The sequence below is a fragment of the Trichechus manatus genome, unplaced genomic scaffold (genome assembly GCF_000243295.1).
Source record: "Trichechus manatus latirostris isolate Lorelei unplaced genomic scaffold, TriManLat1.0 scaffold00087, whole genome shotgun sequence".
Taxonomy (NCBI): Eukaryota; Metazoa; Chordata; class Mammalia; order Sirenia; family Trichechidae; genus Trichechus; species Trichechus manatus.
In genome coordinates, this window is record NW_004444023.1 from 6,803,326 (window position 1) to 6,819,491 (window position 16,166).

The 16,166-nt window shown below is 39.1% G+C and overlaps 1 protein-coding gene across 1 annotated transcript; it reads right to left on the bottom strand.

The window, feature by feature from the left end:
• Window positions 1-4,274: 4,274 nt before the first annotated feature.
• On the bottom strand, window positions 4,275-16,090 carry LOC101345903 (zinc finger protein 260-like). The gene is made up of 5 exons (XM_012557111.2): window positions 15,985-16,090; window positions 11,274-11,450; window positions 9,519-9,645; window positions 8,849-8,944; window positions 4,275-8,361 (listed from the first exon to the last, which is right to left on the bottom strand). The coding sequence occupies exons 2-5, from the start codon at window positions 11,316-11,318 to the stop codon at window positions 6,470-6,472; spliced, it is 2,160 nt and encodes a 719-aa protein (XP_012412565.2). The 5' UTR covers window positions 11,319-11,450; window positions 15,985-16,090; the 3' UTR covers window positions 4,275-6,469.
• Window positions 16,091-16,166: the final 76 nt, after the last annotated feature.

The following is a 16,166-nucleotide window of genomic DNA, read 5'->3' on the forward strand; positions in this document are numbered from 1 at the left end:
GATATATAAATGGCTAAAATGCAGACTTTTTAGAGGTCTTCTGGTTGACAGGAGCCAGGAGAGGAGCATGTTCTTTCGGGCACAGAGGCCCCTCCCAGGGCTGGTTTGAAAAAAAAAAAAAAAAGGCTGCAGCTGAAAAAGCTGCTGGCTAAGACCTGGGCTGGTTAGCTGAAAAAGTTACAGATGAGAGAGAGATTAGCTGAAAGTTTGGCTGACAGATAAGCAGAGCCATGTGAGGACTGAGCAGTCCTGAAGTTGATCTGGGTCAGTTAGCAGCAAAGAGGCCAACGTTAGCCAAAGCTGACAGCAGAGAGCAGCTGAGAGCTGTCCTGGTTAGAAGCTGTCCTGCACTGAAGAAGGGAGGGATGTGCTCTCCATTTTGGGGACTCTTCCAGACCCTGCCCATGTGCTTTCAGTTGTCGATCCCACGTTGTAGCCTACTACTTCCCTAATAAACCAAATAACTGTGAGTATGGTCTGCGAGTTCTGTGTGGCCACTGCAACACATTATCAAATCCAGCAGAGAAGTAGCGTGTGCAGTGGAAGGGATGACTGGTGTTAGAAATGAAGAAGTTGGAGAGCAGAGGTATGTCTGACCTCCACATCACAGGAACAGCTTTGTACTAATCCTAATTCTTACCTCTCATGAATTTACACAATTCCTTATGCTGCATTACACACAGTATTTTTGTTTTATATATCAAAAATCTGCAAAATTCAGACTTTTCAAGAACATTTCCCAAATTTACTATGTTCTGTGTTATAAAGTAAATATGAACATATTTCAAAGGCTTTTATTATAATACTGCTGTGAACATTTGCATACTACTTTGTGTGCAAATGTTTTCATTTATCTTGGGTAGATACCTAGAAGTGGTTCTAAACACACTTTGATGAACTGAAGATCACAAAAATTTCCCCCTATATTTTCTTACAAAAGGTTTATAATTCACAGGTTTATAGCTTTACCTTAGTTTTATAATCCATTTTGAGTTAATATTTTGTGTATGGCATGAGGTGAGAGTCGTCTTGCATGTGGATATCCAATTGTCGGGGCACCATTTGTTCAAAAGACTATCCTTTTGCAGTGCAATGCATCGCTTTTATATGGCCTTTCTTGCCAGTCTTGTAACTCCCACCAAAAGATTTGGTGGGAGTATGCAAACAAGGTGCTCATGGCCCACCAAGGGGATTCAACAGCTTGCTAATAATGCAAATAAGATGCATGACACCATTGTGGGGGTGGGATCATGCAAATAAGGTGTACGAAGCCCTAATGAGAGGATTGGTCAGTTTTGCCATCCCACTAGGATTAAAATGAATCATCCTACAGGTGGAAAGGAAGAAGCAATGTGAGCGAAGTTCATCCTTTAGATCCAAGATCCCTGCACTGTGACCCTCCTAGACCCAGGAGACAGAGACAGCTGAAACACCAGAGAGCTCGAGAAGCAGCAGCATAGAAATGGTGGCAGCAGAACAAGACCAGCAGGAGATAGCATGGTGGGCTTCCAGGCCCATAGAACGAGAGAGCTGAGCACCTTTGGACAGGAGGCTTGCTGGTAGAGTGGGGTGCCCCTGGGCACTTATTGGCAGAGCTAAAGAGCCTTGATGTAAACACTTGCCTGAGCAGGGCAGAGACTGGGCCGAGGGGCCAAGGGCCAGAGAGAGGCTGGCCTATAGGCAACAACTGAGAAGAGGCTGCCCTGATCAAAGAACTATATCCTGAGTCACTTCTGCTCCTGAACTGTAACCTGTTGTTTCCCTAATAAGCCCCATAAACATGAGTATTGTCTCTGAGTTGTGTGTGGCCATTGCAATGAATTATCATGCGAGGAATGGCTGGTCTCAGAATTGGTAAAAAGGTTGGAGAGAGGAGGCATGTCTGACCTCCACCTCATAGGAATCAGTCTTGGGCTGTTGATGCTGATAATGATTCTCCTTCCCCCTTGTGAAGTTAGGTCTGATACCTCCACCACATCATTTTTACAACTTTCTCCCGTGAACTGCCTTGCATCTAATATTGATTTTTTTTAATATTCTTTTTTCATGGTTAGCATTACCTAGTGTTTGTCAGTTATGTTACTATTGTCAAAGAACCAATTTTTGGCCTTGCTGATGTACTCTATTATGTCATTGTTTTCTATTTCACTAATTATTGCTCTTTTCTTTATTTCCTTTCACCTGTTTTGATTTACTCTGCCGTGCTTTAGATCATTAGTTTTCAACATTTCAAGAAAAAATTAGCTAGAAAAATCATATAATTTTGGAAATTAGGAAACTGTAATGTTCTAGTAGTGCCTGAAGTCCTCTAACTTCAGGAGGAAGACAGAGAATAACCATCAGCCCAAGATAATTCTTATGAGGTCAGACATACCTCCATTCTCTAACCTTTTACCAATTCTGACACCAGCTGTCCTCCCCAAGGCACTCTCTACTTCTCTGCTGGGTTTGTTAATTCATTGCAACAGCCACAAAGAAATTACTGACCATACTTATAAAGTGGTTTATTAAGAAAGTAACAGGGTACAACTCAGGATCAGGATCAACAGGCTACAACTCCAGATCAGGATCAGGAAGCATGTAGGCAAAGTCTGTGAGGCTCCCCTTAAGTGAAGAACACATCCCTCCCTTCTTCAGTGAAGGACAGCTCTCTCAGCTCCTCTCAGCTGAGCAAGCAAGCAGGCCCTTCTCTCTTCCATGCACGCACCCTCTCAGCAGGCCTCCTCTTGGCCATGCATGTACCTTCTTAGCTGTGCAGGTCTCCTCTCGGCCCCCTCAGGACAGGCCTCCTCTTGGCAGTGCATGCCCCCTCTCAGCCATGCATGGCCTCTGCCTTCGGCCTCCCTGCTCTTTTCCTCTCCATTGCTAACTGACCCAGCTCATAACCAGTGCAGCACTTTTGTTCAGCTCTCTTAGCTAGATTCCAAGCAACAGGTTTCTGCTGTCACCACTGACTGCCACACACGGCTTCTTCCAGGTGGGTTGCTGCTGGCTCTGCTGCAGGGCCCCTTCCAAGCCTCTCTCTTCAGTGTTACAGCTTTTGACCTGTGGTATAGCTCTTTTAGGAGGTTCCTCACCTCCTCTCTCTCTCTGCTTCTTGCCTCTCTTGCCTTTTCTCCTTTTTGCTTCTTTCCTGTCTGCAAACCTCTGTGGGGTTGGCTGCATATGTAAGCAAACTCCTGATCAGTTTCAAGGCATGCTCCTCCCACCAGGGGCCACAAACTGACCAATCCCCTCTCAGGAGGCCACAGTCACTTCATTTGCATAGTAATCTATAGTCACTTCATTTGCATAAGTATACTGACCAATCCCAGCAAGCTACATAAAATCACAGGGCAGGCTGCAGCCCAGGGCCAAAGAAAAGCTATCAAACCACAAGTTGTTTACAGCATACCTAGGAAATATCAATCAATCTGGACAAAAGTAACAAATCCTCTGGGGTAGAAAACTAGGGCAAAGGTAACTCCTCAGGGCTTAGGGGGAAAATCTCTCAAGCTGTTTTCCAAAGAACCAAGGCAAAAAGTCACATAAGTGAACTCATTCCATCAGAAATAAATTTGAGATATCTCACAAGCCAAAGAAATACTTAAATTGCATCTAACATTTGATTACTGTTATCATTGTTGTTCAATTTTTAAAATATTATTTATTCATGAGTTACTTGGTTTGATGTTTCCCTTGTTACCTTTTTATAATTCATTTCTAATTTAAGTGAAATGTTGAGAATGCCAGCTGTATGATACAATACTTGCTTTGTGGCCAAATAAGTGGTTAGTTTTTATAATTATTCCATGTTTACATGAAAAGAATTTGTCTTCTACACTACTTAAATGGAGTGTTCTATATGTCTATTAATCAAAGATTGTTAATTATGTGAGCTGGGAAGGAAAGCAGGGTTCTTTCCATCCAATGACATATTCAAAACAGGCAAGTTTCCTTGTGCCTCTTCTGCATTGTGATTATTTTTCACTCTCAAATAGAAGGCTTAATTCTTTGGGAATCTCAGATGGTGTTTCCTGTAATTACCTGTCTTGGGCAGGTCCTGGGCTTTATATTCTGTTCACTAAAACCTTGTAAAGTTACCATAGTGCAAAATTGGAATACAAGAATGAAACTGAACTTGTACCAGGATTTACCGAAAGGTCAGCAGTTTGAATCTATCAGGTGCTCCTTGAAAACTCTATGGGCAGTTCTACTCTGTCCTATAGAGTTGCTGAGTCAGAACTGACTCAACGGTAATAGGTTTGGTTTTTGGTTTACCAGGATCTACGTGTTTCTTATTTTTTATTTTTTGCTTACCAAGTCAGGTCACTTCATTTGCATACTGACCAATCCCTACAAGGTATGTAAAATATACCAATCACAGGCTGATTCAACAGCAATGTTATTTGGTTTTGGGTTTTTACTAAGCCAGGTAAGTTATCTAAACTTCAATTTTAAGTTATATAAAAGTAAGTGCACCAGCTGGCAAAGGAGAAATGTTTACAACATCCAAATCCAGGGACTAAGAAGGGAAGATTTGTGTCTGAGAAGCAATGCATTGATAACACACACAGATATACTGGATGTAACCTTATGCAACTAGTTTTTGCACTGTAAGTTGGTGACACTCATTTCTTTGATGTATGTGGCTGAGCCATATATTTTGCTGTTTTTAGTATTCTAATGTATGAATACGTATTTCATGAACTTGCACATTCAACATAATTAGCAAGACTCCCCCTTCCTTTTTTAGTAGGCTGAAACATTTTCTGTATCTTCACGTTTGTAACTGGACTTCTTAAAGAGCAACTTTGACTACTTCTAGAATATTGGGAAGAGCACTTTACACACTTCTTCCTGTGCCGTTATCGACTTCTCTGCAAAGGAAGAATAGTGTGGTTATCATATTTGTGAGTTATCAAAAGTTTCTGTATGGCTAGTCTAGTCTCCCTTTTTCTGTATTTGGGTTAGCCTGTCTGCAGTATGAAGACAGTTTCTTAAATCTGCTGTCATGGTGGTTAGCACCATTGGTAGGGGATGCAGGGTGAGCCTTAACAAGGTACATATGCAGACTATTTTTTCTCAGTCTCCACTGTGGAAGGATGATGAGTGTGAGTCAGCTGCTTGGATCAAAGTGTGTCTGAAATGAAACTGAGACTACCTTTAGGAGTTATATCCAAATTACTAGATTTTGGTGGAAAGCAGTAGGAAGCACTTGACTGTAAGTCCAAGCCACATTCCCCACTTGAGCAATACCACCAACAAAATGACATTTCAGTCTTCATTTCCCTGAAAACATTAGCTGTTCCACTTTTTAGAACTCATTTGGAGACAGAAGAGCTGTGATTAATCATCACTTTTAAATCTCGATATTTTTAATGAGTATTTTTTCTGAGAACCAGAATAAATTTTGTTTTTTTAAAAAAAGCTTGGTGTTATTATTCAAAAGCGTTAAAGAGGACTACCAGATCCATTTACATATATCAACAATCAGGAAAACAAAGGTATGTGGTGGTGTATTGCAGAGTTCTTGTTTAATGGTAAGCTTGACTACATCTCTTGCAATTTATATGATCTACAAATTTAAAGTACTGGCATTTTTTTTGGTGGTTACTACACATAAAAACTGGAAGAGGAATTTCACGGCTAACAATTTTCTTTCATTATCTTGTGAAATTTAAAAATTGCTATATAGATGTTCTACAAAAACACTCAAGACACAAAGCAAGTACATACATCTGGGACCGATCTTTATTTACTGCTCTGACTATTCTGTATACCCAAACACGTAACAGAGTGTTATTTACCACACTGATGCTATGTTCTCTTCATAACTGACTACTTAGTGTTGTTTTCTATATATATGATAATGTAGCAGAATGAGGATTTGTATTACAAAATTGCTTATACATGAACAACAGTCTCCAACATCATTAATTATATATTTTTCCTCAATAAATATTACCTGATCCACAATAAGGCTGTACTTCATGTCAGAAGCATCCCCATTCACAGGTCTTCAGTCATCTGTATTCTTTGGTACGAAAAGAAAAGTTATTTACTGGAAAGGTGTTTCAGCATTCACAGCATCGGTGGGATTTTTCCTCAGGGAAAACTGTCTAATTTGTGATGAGCTATGTTTTTTGAAAAGTGTTTCAACATTTGTTGCACTCAAAAGATTTCATTTCCATGTAATGTATAATGCAATTTCTCAAGACAAGATTTCCATCATCTGATTTATTCATATTGTCTTTCTTCTCTATAATTTCCCTGATAAAATATGAGGCTACATTGTTGGGAGACAATTTTTCATGTTCACTACATTTAAAAGATTTCTCTCCTGGTTGAGTTTTCTGATGCTTACAAAGTCTAAAATTATTGGAAAAGTATCCCAACTCTCACTGCATTCGTAGGGTGTTTCTTGTGTGAGTTCTCTTGTATTCAAGATTTGACATCTCACAAAGTCTTTCCAGCCCTCACTGTGTTCCTAAGGTTTCTTTCCTGTATGAAATTCCAGATGTGAAGTGAGAAAAAACTTGACAGAGAAAGTTTTTCCACACTCATTACATTGGTAGGGTTTCTCTGCTGTATGACTTCTCTGGTGGACACTGAGGTATGATTTTTCAAAAAATGCTTTCCCACATTCACTACACTGATATGGTTTTTCTCCGGTGTGACGTCTCTGATGTCTAATGAGCTGTGACTTTTGGTTGAAGATTTGCCCACATGGAATGCATCCATATGGTTTCTCTCCAGTATGGCATCGTTGGTGAATAATAAGATGGCTTTTTTGTCGGAAGGCTTTACCACATTCATTGCATCCATGGGGTTTCTCTCCTGTATGAATCAGTTGATGTCTACTGAGCATTGCCATACTGCTAAAGGCTTTCTGACACTCAAGACAGACAAAGGGTTTCTCTCCTGTATGTGTTCTCTGATGTACAATGAGCACTGCCTTTTGTATGAAAGCTTTTCCACATTCACTGCATTCATAAGGTTTCTCTCCTGTATGAGTTCTTTGATGGACAATGAGATGTGACTTTTCTATAAAAGCTTTTTGACAGTCACTGCATTCATAAGGTTTCTCTCCTGTATGAATTCTCTGATGAGTTACTAGGGATGACTTTTTATTAAAGGCTTTCCCACATTCTTTGCATTCGTAGGGTTTCTCTCCTGTATGAGTCCTCCGATGGACAATAAGCTGTGAATTGTCTATAAAAGCTTTTCTGCATTCACTGCATTCATAAGGTTTCTCCCCTGTATGAATTCTTTGATGCGTTATGAAGTGTGATTTTTTATTAAAGGTCTTCCCACATTCCTTGCATTCATAAGGTTTTTCTCCTGTATGAGTTCGCTGATGTACAATGAGCTGTGACATATGTACGAATGCTTTTCCACGTTCACTGCATTCATAAGGTTTCTCTCCTGTATGAATTCTCTGATGTGTTATGAGGTGTGAGTTTTTATTGAAGGCTTTCCCACATTCGCTACATTCATAAGATTTTTCTTCAGTATGAATTCGCTGATGAACAATGAGCTGAGACTTACTACAGAAGGCCTTTTCACATTCTTTGCATCCATAGGGTTTATCTCCTGTATGAATTCGTTGATGAATAATCAGGTTTGACTTCTGGATGAAAGCTTTTCCACAATCACCACACTTGAAAGGTTTCTCTCCTGTATGAGTTCTGTAATGTAATCTAAGTTTTGTCTTCTCCCTGTAAGCTTTTCCACATTCTTTGCATTCATAGGGTCTCTCCCCTGTATGAGTCCTCTGGTGTAGAATGAGGTGATATTTTGTTCTGAAGGATTTCTGACACTCGATGCATCCATATGGTTTCTCTCCTGTATGAATTCTCTGGTGCAGAGTGAGATGACATTTTGTGCTGAAAGCTTTCTGACATTCACTGCATCCATACGGTTTCTCTCCTGTATGAGTTCTCTGGTGGATTATGAGCTTTGACTTATACCTGAAGGACTTTGGACATTCACTGCATTCATAAGGTTTCCCATCTGTGTGAATTCTGTGGTGTCTTCTAACGTTTGTCATTATGTTGAAAGTCTTTACACATGAATTATGTTCGTAGTATTGTACTTGACGGTGGGATTTTTCATGTTGAGTGTGGAAAAATGATTTCCCAAGGCCATTTAACTCATCACAGTTCATTTCTGCGTAGTTTTTACTCTGAAAATTTGAATCTGAATTTTGTTTCAAATTTATTCCTTTTGAGACACATTTATAGGGTCTGTCTATTAAAGGAACAAAGTTTTTGCTCAGAGAAAATATCTTCCCCAATGTGTTACTGTCATGGTCTCTGTCCACAGGTTCATCCTTCTCAATATTTTCCTGATAGCAATCATAAATTTGCCAGATTACTTCTAGAAAAGAAATCAATGAATCCTACCATTATCATGAATTGAAGAGGGATGGAATCTCAAGTCAATTTTCAAAGACAATTCAGAAAGTGAGACACAATGGAAGTCTGAGACATGTGATAAAGGAAAGAGGTAATACATAATGAATTGAGAGACACTGGTGTGCTCAAACTCGGGAAAATTCTATAAATATTTGAAAGCATAATAGAAGAGGTATATGAATATAAATAAGAGATATGAGGGGTCTAGATCTGAACCAAAGTAGATATAAGGAGGTACATCTTCTCCTAAGTGGCTCCTAGAGGAGAATCCTATATGGAAGGCTGGTAAACAGAGAAGACATCATTCATACTGAACACCTTTTGTCACTCGTTCTAAGGTTCAGAGACCATAAGAAAAAGTACTTATAAAATTTAACAAGGGTTCCAACCCATCAATGACCAACTGGTACTTTAATTCCACTAATTCTCACTGCATTAGTTTCACTGACCTGGACTGCACTGACTTGGGAATTCCTTCTCTACTATCCCTTGTTCATCTCCTTTTTCTAATTGGACAATCGCTTCTGGCTTGGTGGCTTGATAACCTGTGGGTAATCACAGAGAACCTGAACATGATTTTGGCCTCTCAGGAAAATTCTGTTTCAGGGAATGCAGTTAAATCTCAGCAAAATAAAAACTTTTTGTTTGGAAAATGAAAATACATACAGTCACTGTCTGACCACAAAGAAAATAATTTCTATCATTTATAAAAGTCAAGTCCAAAATCATTGAGGAAATCAGAATACAGGTAGTCCTCGACTTACAGCACATTTGAGTTATGAGGAACTGCACTTACGACTGCTTTTTTTTTTAATATACATCTTATCGTTAGTAGAATGTACTATACACAATGTTGCACTGCGTAATTTGCTAAAGTTATCATTCTCAGAAGTTACCTTACAGATGTTCAATGTTATGATTTACTGTTCAAAACACTGCCAAGTAGCAGGCAATAAAAGAAAAAAAACCAGGTGTTTGACTTACATCAGAACCAACTTCTGAAATAGTTGTCAGCCCCTGTCATAAATCAAGGGCTACCTGTACTCATAAATTGTAGCAATATAAAAAAACAGGCAATTAATGGACTTATGCTGAGATACTTGGCAAAAATGTCCTTACCCAATGACATTAGATTGCTATAGTTTTCCAACATCACATCCCAGTAGAGGTTCTTCTGAACAGGGTCTAGTAGCTGCCACTCCTCCCAGGAAAAGTCCACAGCCACATCATTGAATGACAATAAACCCTGTAATAAGGTGTTTCATTTTAATCTGGAGTTAATTTCATGGAATAAAGTGTAAAAAACCCAGAGGAATTTATTCCAAATATTTTTACTATGGAAATTATATGCACAGACTTCTGTTTACCTAGTTTTGTTTTATAATTTGTGAACTAAATTCATTAAAACTATCCTTTTTTTATGTTTTTTTTATTCTCTTCTTAACCGTTCATTCACCCAATGTAAAATGTCTTTAAAAATCTTAAACTACCTAAGAAACACCTGTAACCTATATAGAGAACATCTGTTACCCCACTATACATAATGCAACAAAAACATTAATAAAACATGGCCACGCTCCCAAGTAGCTTCTGATGTTTCAAAGAACAGCAAACATATGTGAAGGCATTATAGTTTAACAAGGGTTGTAACAGAAGTAGGAGCCATGGTGGCACAATTGTTAAGCGTTCAGCTGCAAACTGAAAGGTTGGTCATTCAAACCCACCCAGCAGCGCTGCAGGTGGGAAAAACCTGACGATCTGCTTCCATAAAGATTACACCCTAGAAAACCCTATGGGGGAGTTCTACTCTTATCATATGGGGTCATTATGAGTCAGAATTGACTCAATGGCACCTAACAACAACAACATAATAGAAGTATACTGAAGTTCAATTGTGGACATGAGTAAGTAGCTAAAGAAATACCTGTTCTAAAAAAGAGGTCAAGCAGGGATGTTGTGTCTATTATGATTAATAGTGTGTTTCATAAGAGGTAAAAGAGAATGGGGACAAGCGCATTCCAGAAGAGAGCAGTATGCATAGGTTATTAAGTACCATGCTGAGTTCAAGGAACTACAAACAGTTTAGTAATACAAGAAGAGAGGCTATGGGGGGGAGGACTGAAGAGAACAGATGCCAAAGGGACAGGCAGGAGTAAGTATTTGAGCAAATGTGCACATTTCCTGCAGATACTGGATAGACACTTCATTGTTTTTCATATATAGGAATATGGTACGCTCTGAACTGCTATTTAGAAATTGTGCTACAGATTAAATCATGATAGTGATAAAAATAAGCATGGAGCTCTTAGTATGTGCCATGTATCACTGAAAACATTTTAGGTATATTAACACAACAATCCTCACAATAACCCTTATGTCAGTACTGTTATTTTCTTCTTTTTATAGATAAGAAGAGATTAGAAAAGTTTTTTTTAGCTGTGCTTCTTATACCTCCCACATTTCCTTAAGATAACTTTACTGGGTCCATACTCTAGATCAGAAAAAATGAAGAGGAAGAGGAAGCCCCATCAAAGCCCCTTACTAATCCTAAGGAATTCATCTGCTTTATCCTATGGACAAAGTAAATCTTGAACTTTTTTAAATTCTTGTTACAGTTGCCAGTATTACCATAGAAAAAAGACTACAATTCAGCTTTGGATCTTGCTGCTTATGCGGCAAAATTCTAATTATTAGCACCGTGAAGGACCTTAAGACATGCAGATAGATCCGCCTTCCTGATTGGCTAGTGTTGATCTTCTGTCTCCCAGTCTAAGCACAGCCCTCCTAGCCACAATATATCTATATGGATTGTCCCATTTGACCATGTACACTGTTATGAACCTCCAGAAACCTACGGGGAAATAAACAGTTCACCTGGGACTTGATCATTTTCAGCAGCCCTCCGGAAATGGCCAGCATCCCTAGGATCTGTCTGCCCTGAAATTCTGGAAATGGTCTCTCATCAAAGGTATCCTCAGCAAGGATGAATTTCTGGACTTCAGATCTATTTTCTTCACTTGTAGGAGCTGTCTGTTTCTAGGAAGTCAGTACCTATGGAGGCAAACCAAGATTTGTTTTTATCTAGCAATAATAATAATATTAGCAAGTTACTACAGATGCAAAGGACTGTTTTAAGTGAATTATTGTCTCTTTTAATCCTCACAACAACCCTATAAAGTACAGACTATAATTAGTTCAAGGAGTCCTGTGGCGCAATGGTTAAGCACTTGACTGCTCAACGAAAGGTTGGTGGTTCTAACCCCCTAGCAGTTCTGCGGAAGAAAAGACTTCGTGATCTGCTCCTGTAAACAGTGCAGCCTAGGAAAGTCCTACTCTGTCCGTAGGGTCACTATGAGTCAGAATCAAATTGATGGCACACAACAACAACACAATTACTCCACTTGAGAGAAAACCGAGAATGGAAAGATCAAGCACCTAGCTGAAAGTCACACAGCTAGTAACTGGTGAAGCAAAGATTAAAACACAAAGCCTCTAGACTGATAAGATTCTGCTTCTGGACAGAATTACCAGAATTACCCTCCCATCTTAAATGACTATAAAAATAATGGAAAAATATCTAAAATAACTATTTTCAGACACACAAGGCAGAGAAGAAGGGAAACAAACAAGTTGAGCCCCTCATGTGCTACAGCTTACTGCCTGTGCAAACTCTCCAGGCCTCAGCACAGGAAGAAGCAACCCAAAAAGAATCTACAAGTCAAAGTTTGAGGAGGCAAAGAAAAAGGAGACAAAGACAGAGTGCATGCAGTCTATAAATATGCAGATGGTTCCTTTGAGTCTCTGATGAACCAACTATGAGGAACTAGGAAGGCCATGGAAAGAACACTGGCAAAGAACAGGTAGAACAATCCCTGGCGCTCACACAAAGTTAGGAATAGTTAGTGTTTCCATCAGCCAGGGTGGAAAGACCCACTAACACACAGGAACTTCAAATAGAGTCCTCAAAAGGGTATTGTCTCGGGAATAGGGCCAAAGTAATCCTATACAAAAGCATTTCTGGAACTGCCTAAGACAGCTTAAAAGCAAGCAGCACAAGATCAAACTGTTTCAAAATAACTACATCCCAGAAAAAACTTAAAATGTAGTTAAAGGAATACAACAAAATCCAGCAGCCAACTATGTAAAATTGACATTGTCTGGCATCCAATCCAAAATTACCAAGCACACAAAGAAGCAAGAAAATATGACCCATAACCAGGAAAAAAAAAAATTAAACAAGAGAAACAGACCAGATATGACAAAGGTGATAGAACTACCAAACAAGTACATTAAAAATGCTATTTTAGAATGTCAATATTATTGGATTGTACATGTGGAATTACTGAGATGGTGTATGTTTTGTTATGTATATTTTCACCACAATAAAATATAATAGCATTATAAATATAACTCATATATTCAAGAAGATAAAGCACAACCATCATGAGAAAAATAATAAATTGTTTAACAAATGCTGTTGAAACAATTGGATATCCATGTTTACCTCACACCACATGTAAAAATTAACTCAAAATGGATTATAAACCGAAATGTGTTAGTTAAAACTATTAGGAAAAAAGCACAGAAAAAAAAATCTTAAGTAACCTTAGATTAAGCAATTATTTCTTAAACAGGACATACAAAGCATGATTTAAGAAAAGAATTGGTGAATTAGATTTCATCAATACTAAAAAACTTCTGATCTTCAAAAAAACACTTTAAGAAATGAAGACAAGTAAAGCCTAAGTCTTGGATAAAATATTTGCAAAGCATATATCTGACCAATGGACTTCTATCCAAAAAATATAAACAACTTTTTCAACCCAGTAAGAAATGATCTAATTTAAAAAAACAAAGAGAAACATCACAAAAAAAAAAATAGAAATGGTGAAAAGGCACGTGACAAGTTGCTTTATGTTGGTTAATTAAAACCAAAATGAAATAATCACTACCCACCTACTAGAATGGATGCAATGAAAAAGACTGATATTACTAAGTATGGACAAGGCAGGGCTTCTAACTGCTTAGTTCCGGTTGGAACCCCTGCTGAGATTCTGCATCTCTAACAAGTTCCCAAGCGATGCTAGTACTGCTGGTTAGGGACCAATTCGGAGAAACACAGAGCAGTGGTTCTCAAAGTATCATAAAAAAGAATCAGCTGGGGATCTTGTTAAAATGTAGATTCTGATTCAGTATATCTGGGGGGTGAAAATGCAAATTTCAGCAGGGGTTTGAACCAGAATGAACTGGTTTGAAGCCCTGGGAAAGGATGTGAAGTAACAAGAAATCTTATGCACTGCTGGTGAAAATACAAAATGGTACAACCATTTGATTTGTATATGACTGTACACTGTAGCTTTATCCATAATATCCAAAATCTAGAAAAAATTCAAGTATTTATCAACTGGTGAATGGGTAAACATATTGTGGTATATCTGTGCCACTGAACATTACTCAGCAGTAAAAAGGAGTGAACTACTGATACATACGAAAACAAGGATAAATCGCAAAAGTATATGCTAAGTGAAAGAAACCAGACACCAAAGACTACCTATTGTATAATTCCATTTCTATGAAGTCCTAGAATATACACACCTATGGAAAGCACACAGTGATTGTCAGGGAAGAGAGAAGGGTGAATGTGATCAATTGCAAAGGGCACAAGAGAACATTTGGGGTTGATAGAAAGGTTCTATATGTTGATTTAGGTGGTATTGTATGATGATAAACATTTGTCAAAACTCATCAAATTGCATACAAAATAATGGTGAATGTTACTGTGTGTAAATTATACCTCAATAAAGCCAATCTTTTGCCTTCAAAAGGCAAAACAAATATAGGATGTCTGCCTAAGAACACAGAGTACATACTCTTCTAGGAAGTTTCAAATGGATCTCAAATCCATGCCTCTCTTTTTTGGACCTCACTGTCACACAAAACCCCTAACTGTAACTCCTGTGCTCGCTGTGAAAGAATTAATGCTAGTTGTGAAGAATTAATTTCACATTGAAGCTAATGTAGATATGCCAGAATAGCTGAGAAATATACTAACATAGCTTAGATCCTCTCAATATCACCTTGCTGGGAACTCTGAAGTAAAATGTAACTCTATGTCTTTGGCAGGGTATGGGAAAAATGAACAAAAAAGATACAGATTTCAAGAACAGGATGAAAAACAAAATTTAAAAGTCAATCGAATTTATGAGCTTAGCTATAAAAACCCTAAATAAAATATTAGAAAACCATATCCACAATCAACGCCCATGGAAGCAGCAATCAAGAAATCAAACCACATACTGCATTGGGCAAATCTGCTGCAAAAAGACCTCTTTAAAGTGTTAAAAAGCAAAGATGTCACTTTGAGGACTAAGGTGCACCTGAGCTAAGCCATGGTACTTTCAATCAAGTCACATGCATATGAAAGCTGGACAACAAATAAGAAAGACAGAAGAAAAATTGATGCCTTTGAATTACGGCACTGGTGAAGAATACTGAATACACTACGGATTGCCAGAAGAACAAACAAATCTTTCTTGGAAGAAGTAGAGTCAGAATGCTCCTTAGAAGCTAGGATGGTGAGACTTCATTTTACATACTTTGGACATGTTATCAGGAGGAGCCATTCCCTGGAGAAGGACATCATGCTTGGTAAAGTAAAGGGTCAGCAAAAAAAGAGGAAGACCCTCAACAAGATGGACTGACACAGTGGCTGCAACAATGGGCTCAAACACAGCAATGACTGTGAGGATGGATCAGGACCAGGCAGTGTTTCAGTCTGTTGCACTGAGGGTCGCCATGAGTCCAAACTGAACCAACTGGAAAGCACCTAAGAACAGCAACATATTCAATACGTGAAGAGGATTTATCATACTATAAGCAAGTTACGTTTGGAGCCCTGGTGGTGGAGTGGTTAAGAGCTCGCCTGCTAACCAAAACATCAGCAGTTTGAATCTACCAGCTCCTTGGAAACCCTACGGGGCAGTTCTACTCTCTCCTAGAGGATCGCTATGAGTCGGAATAGACTTCACCGCAATGGGTATAACGGATAAGTTACCTTTACTTCCGCAATGCACGCATAGTTTAATAAGAACGATATAATCACCTCAAAAGATGAAAAAAAAAGGCATTTTTTCTATTGTTTAAACTTTTCTGTATGATTGAACTTATTCAGTATAAAACCTTGGGAAACAGAGCATCCCAATGCTTATTACACATCCAAATCATGGCCCTCCTGAAGTCTCCTTCGTTCCAACCCCATCAGCCTCTCCCATTCCTGAGGCCCATGTTGACCCCCAACTCGGCACCTTCTTCTCGCTACCATTCACAGCTCCCCAGACACCGACTTCCACGAGGACCCCAACACACGACGCTCCAGGTCCGCACACACCCGGACCACAGAAGCCCTCGATGACTAACCAGCCCCTGCCCTCACTGACCATACTCCGGAGGTCCCCTCGTTCTGTGGCTCTCCCAACTTCTCTCCCCAGCGTAAGGGACACGATATGAACCATCCGCCCCCTCAGTGTCACTGCTCAAAGCGCCCCAAGCCCCCACGAAGCCGCCTTAGCCAACTCCCCACGAGTACCCTTCACAAGCCATATGCCAAGTCACGGAATCCCCACAAAGCCAGATTCCTAAAGTCTTCACAGAAATCCAAAGTAACCTAAAACTTATAGACCCGGGATCTCATGACCCAGAAGGCCAAAATTTATACGTCACTTCCGCTTCCGCTCACAGGTCTTGTTGTCCCGCGTCTTGTGCTGTTAC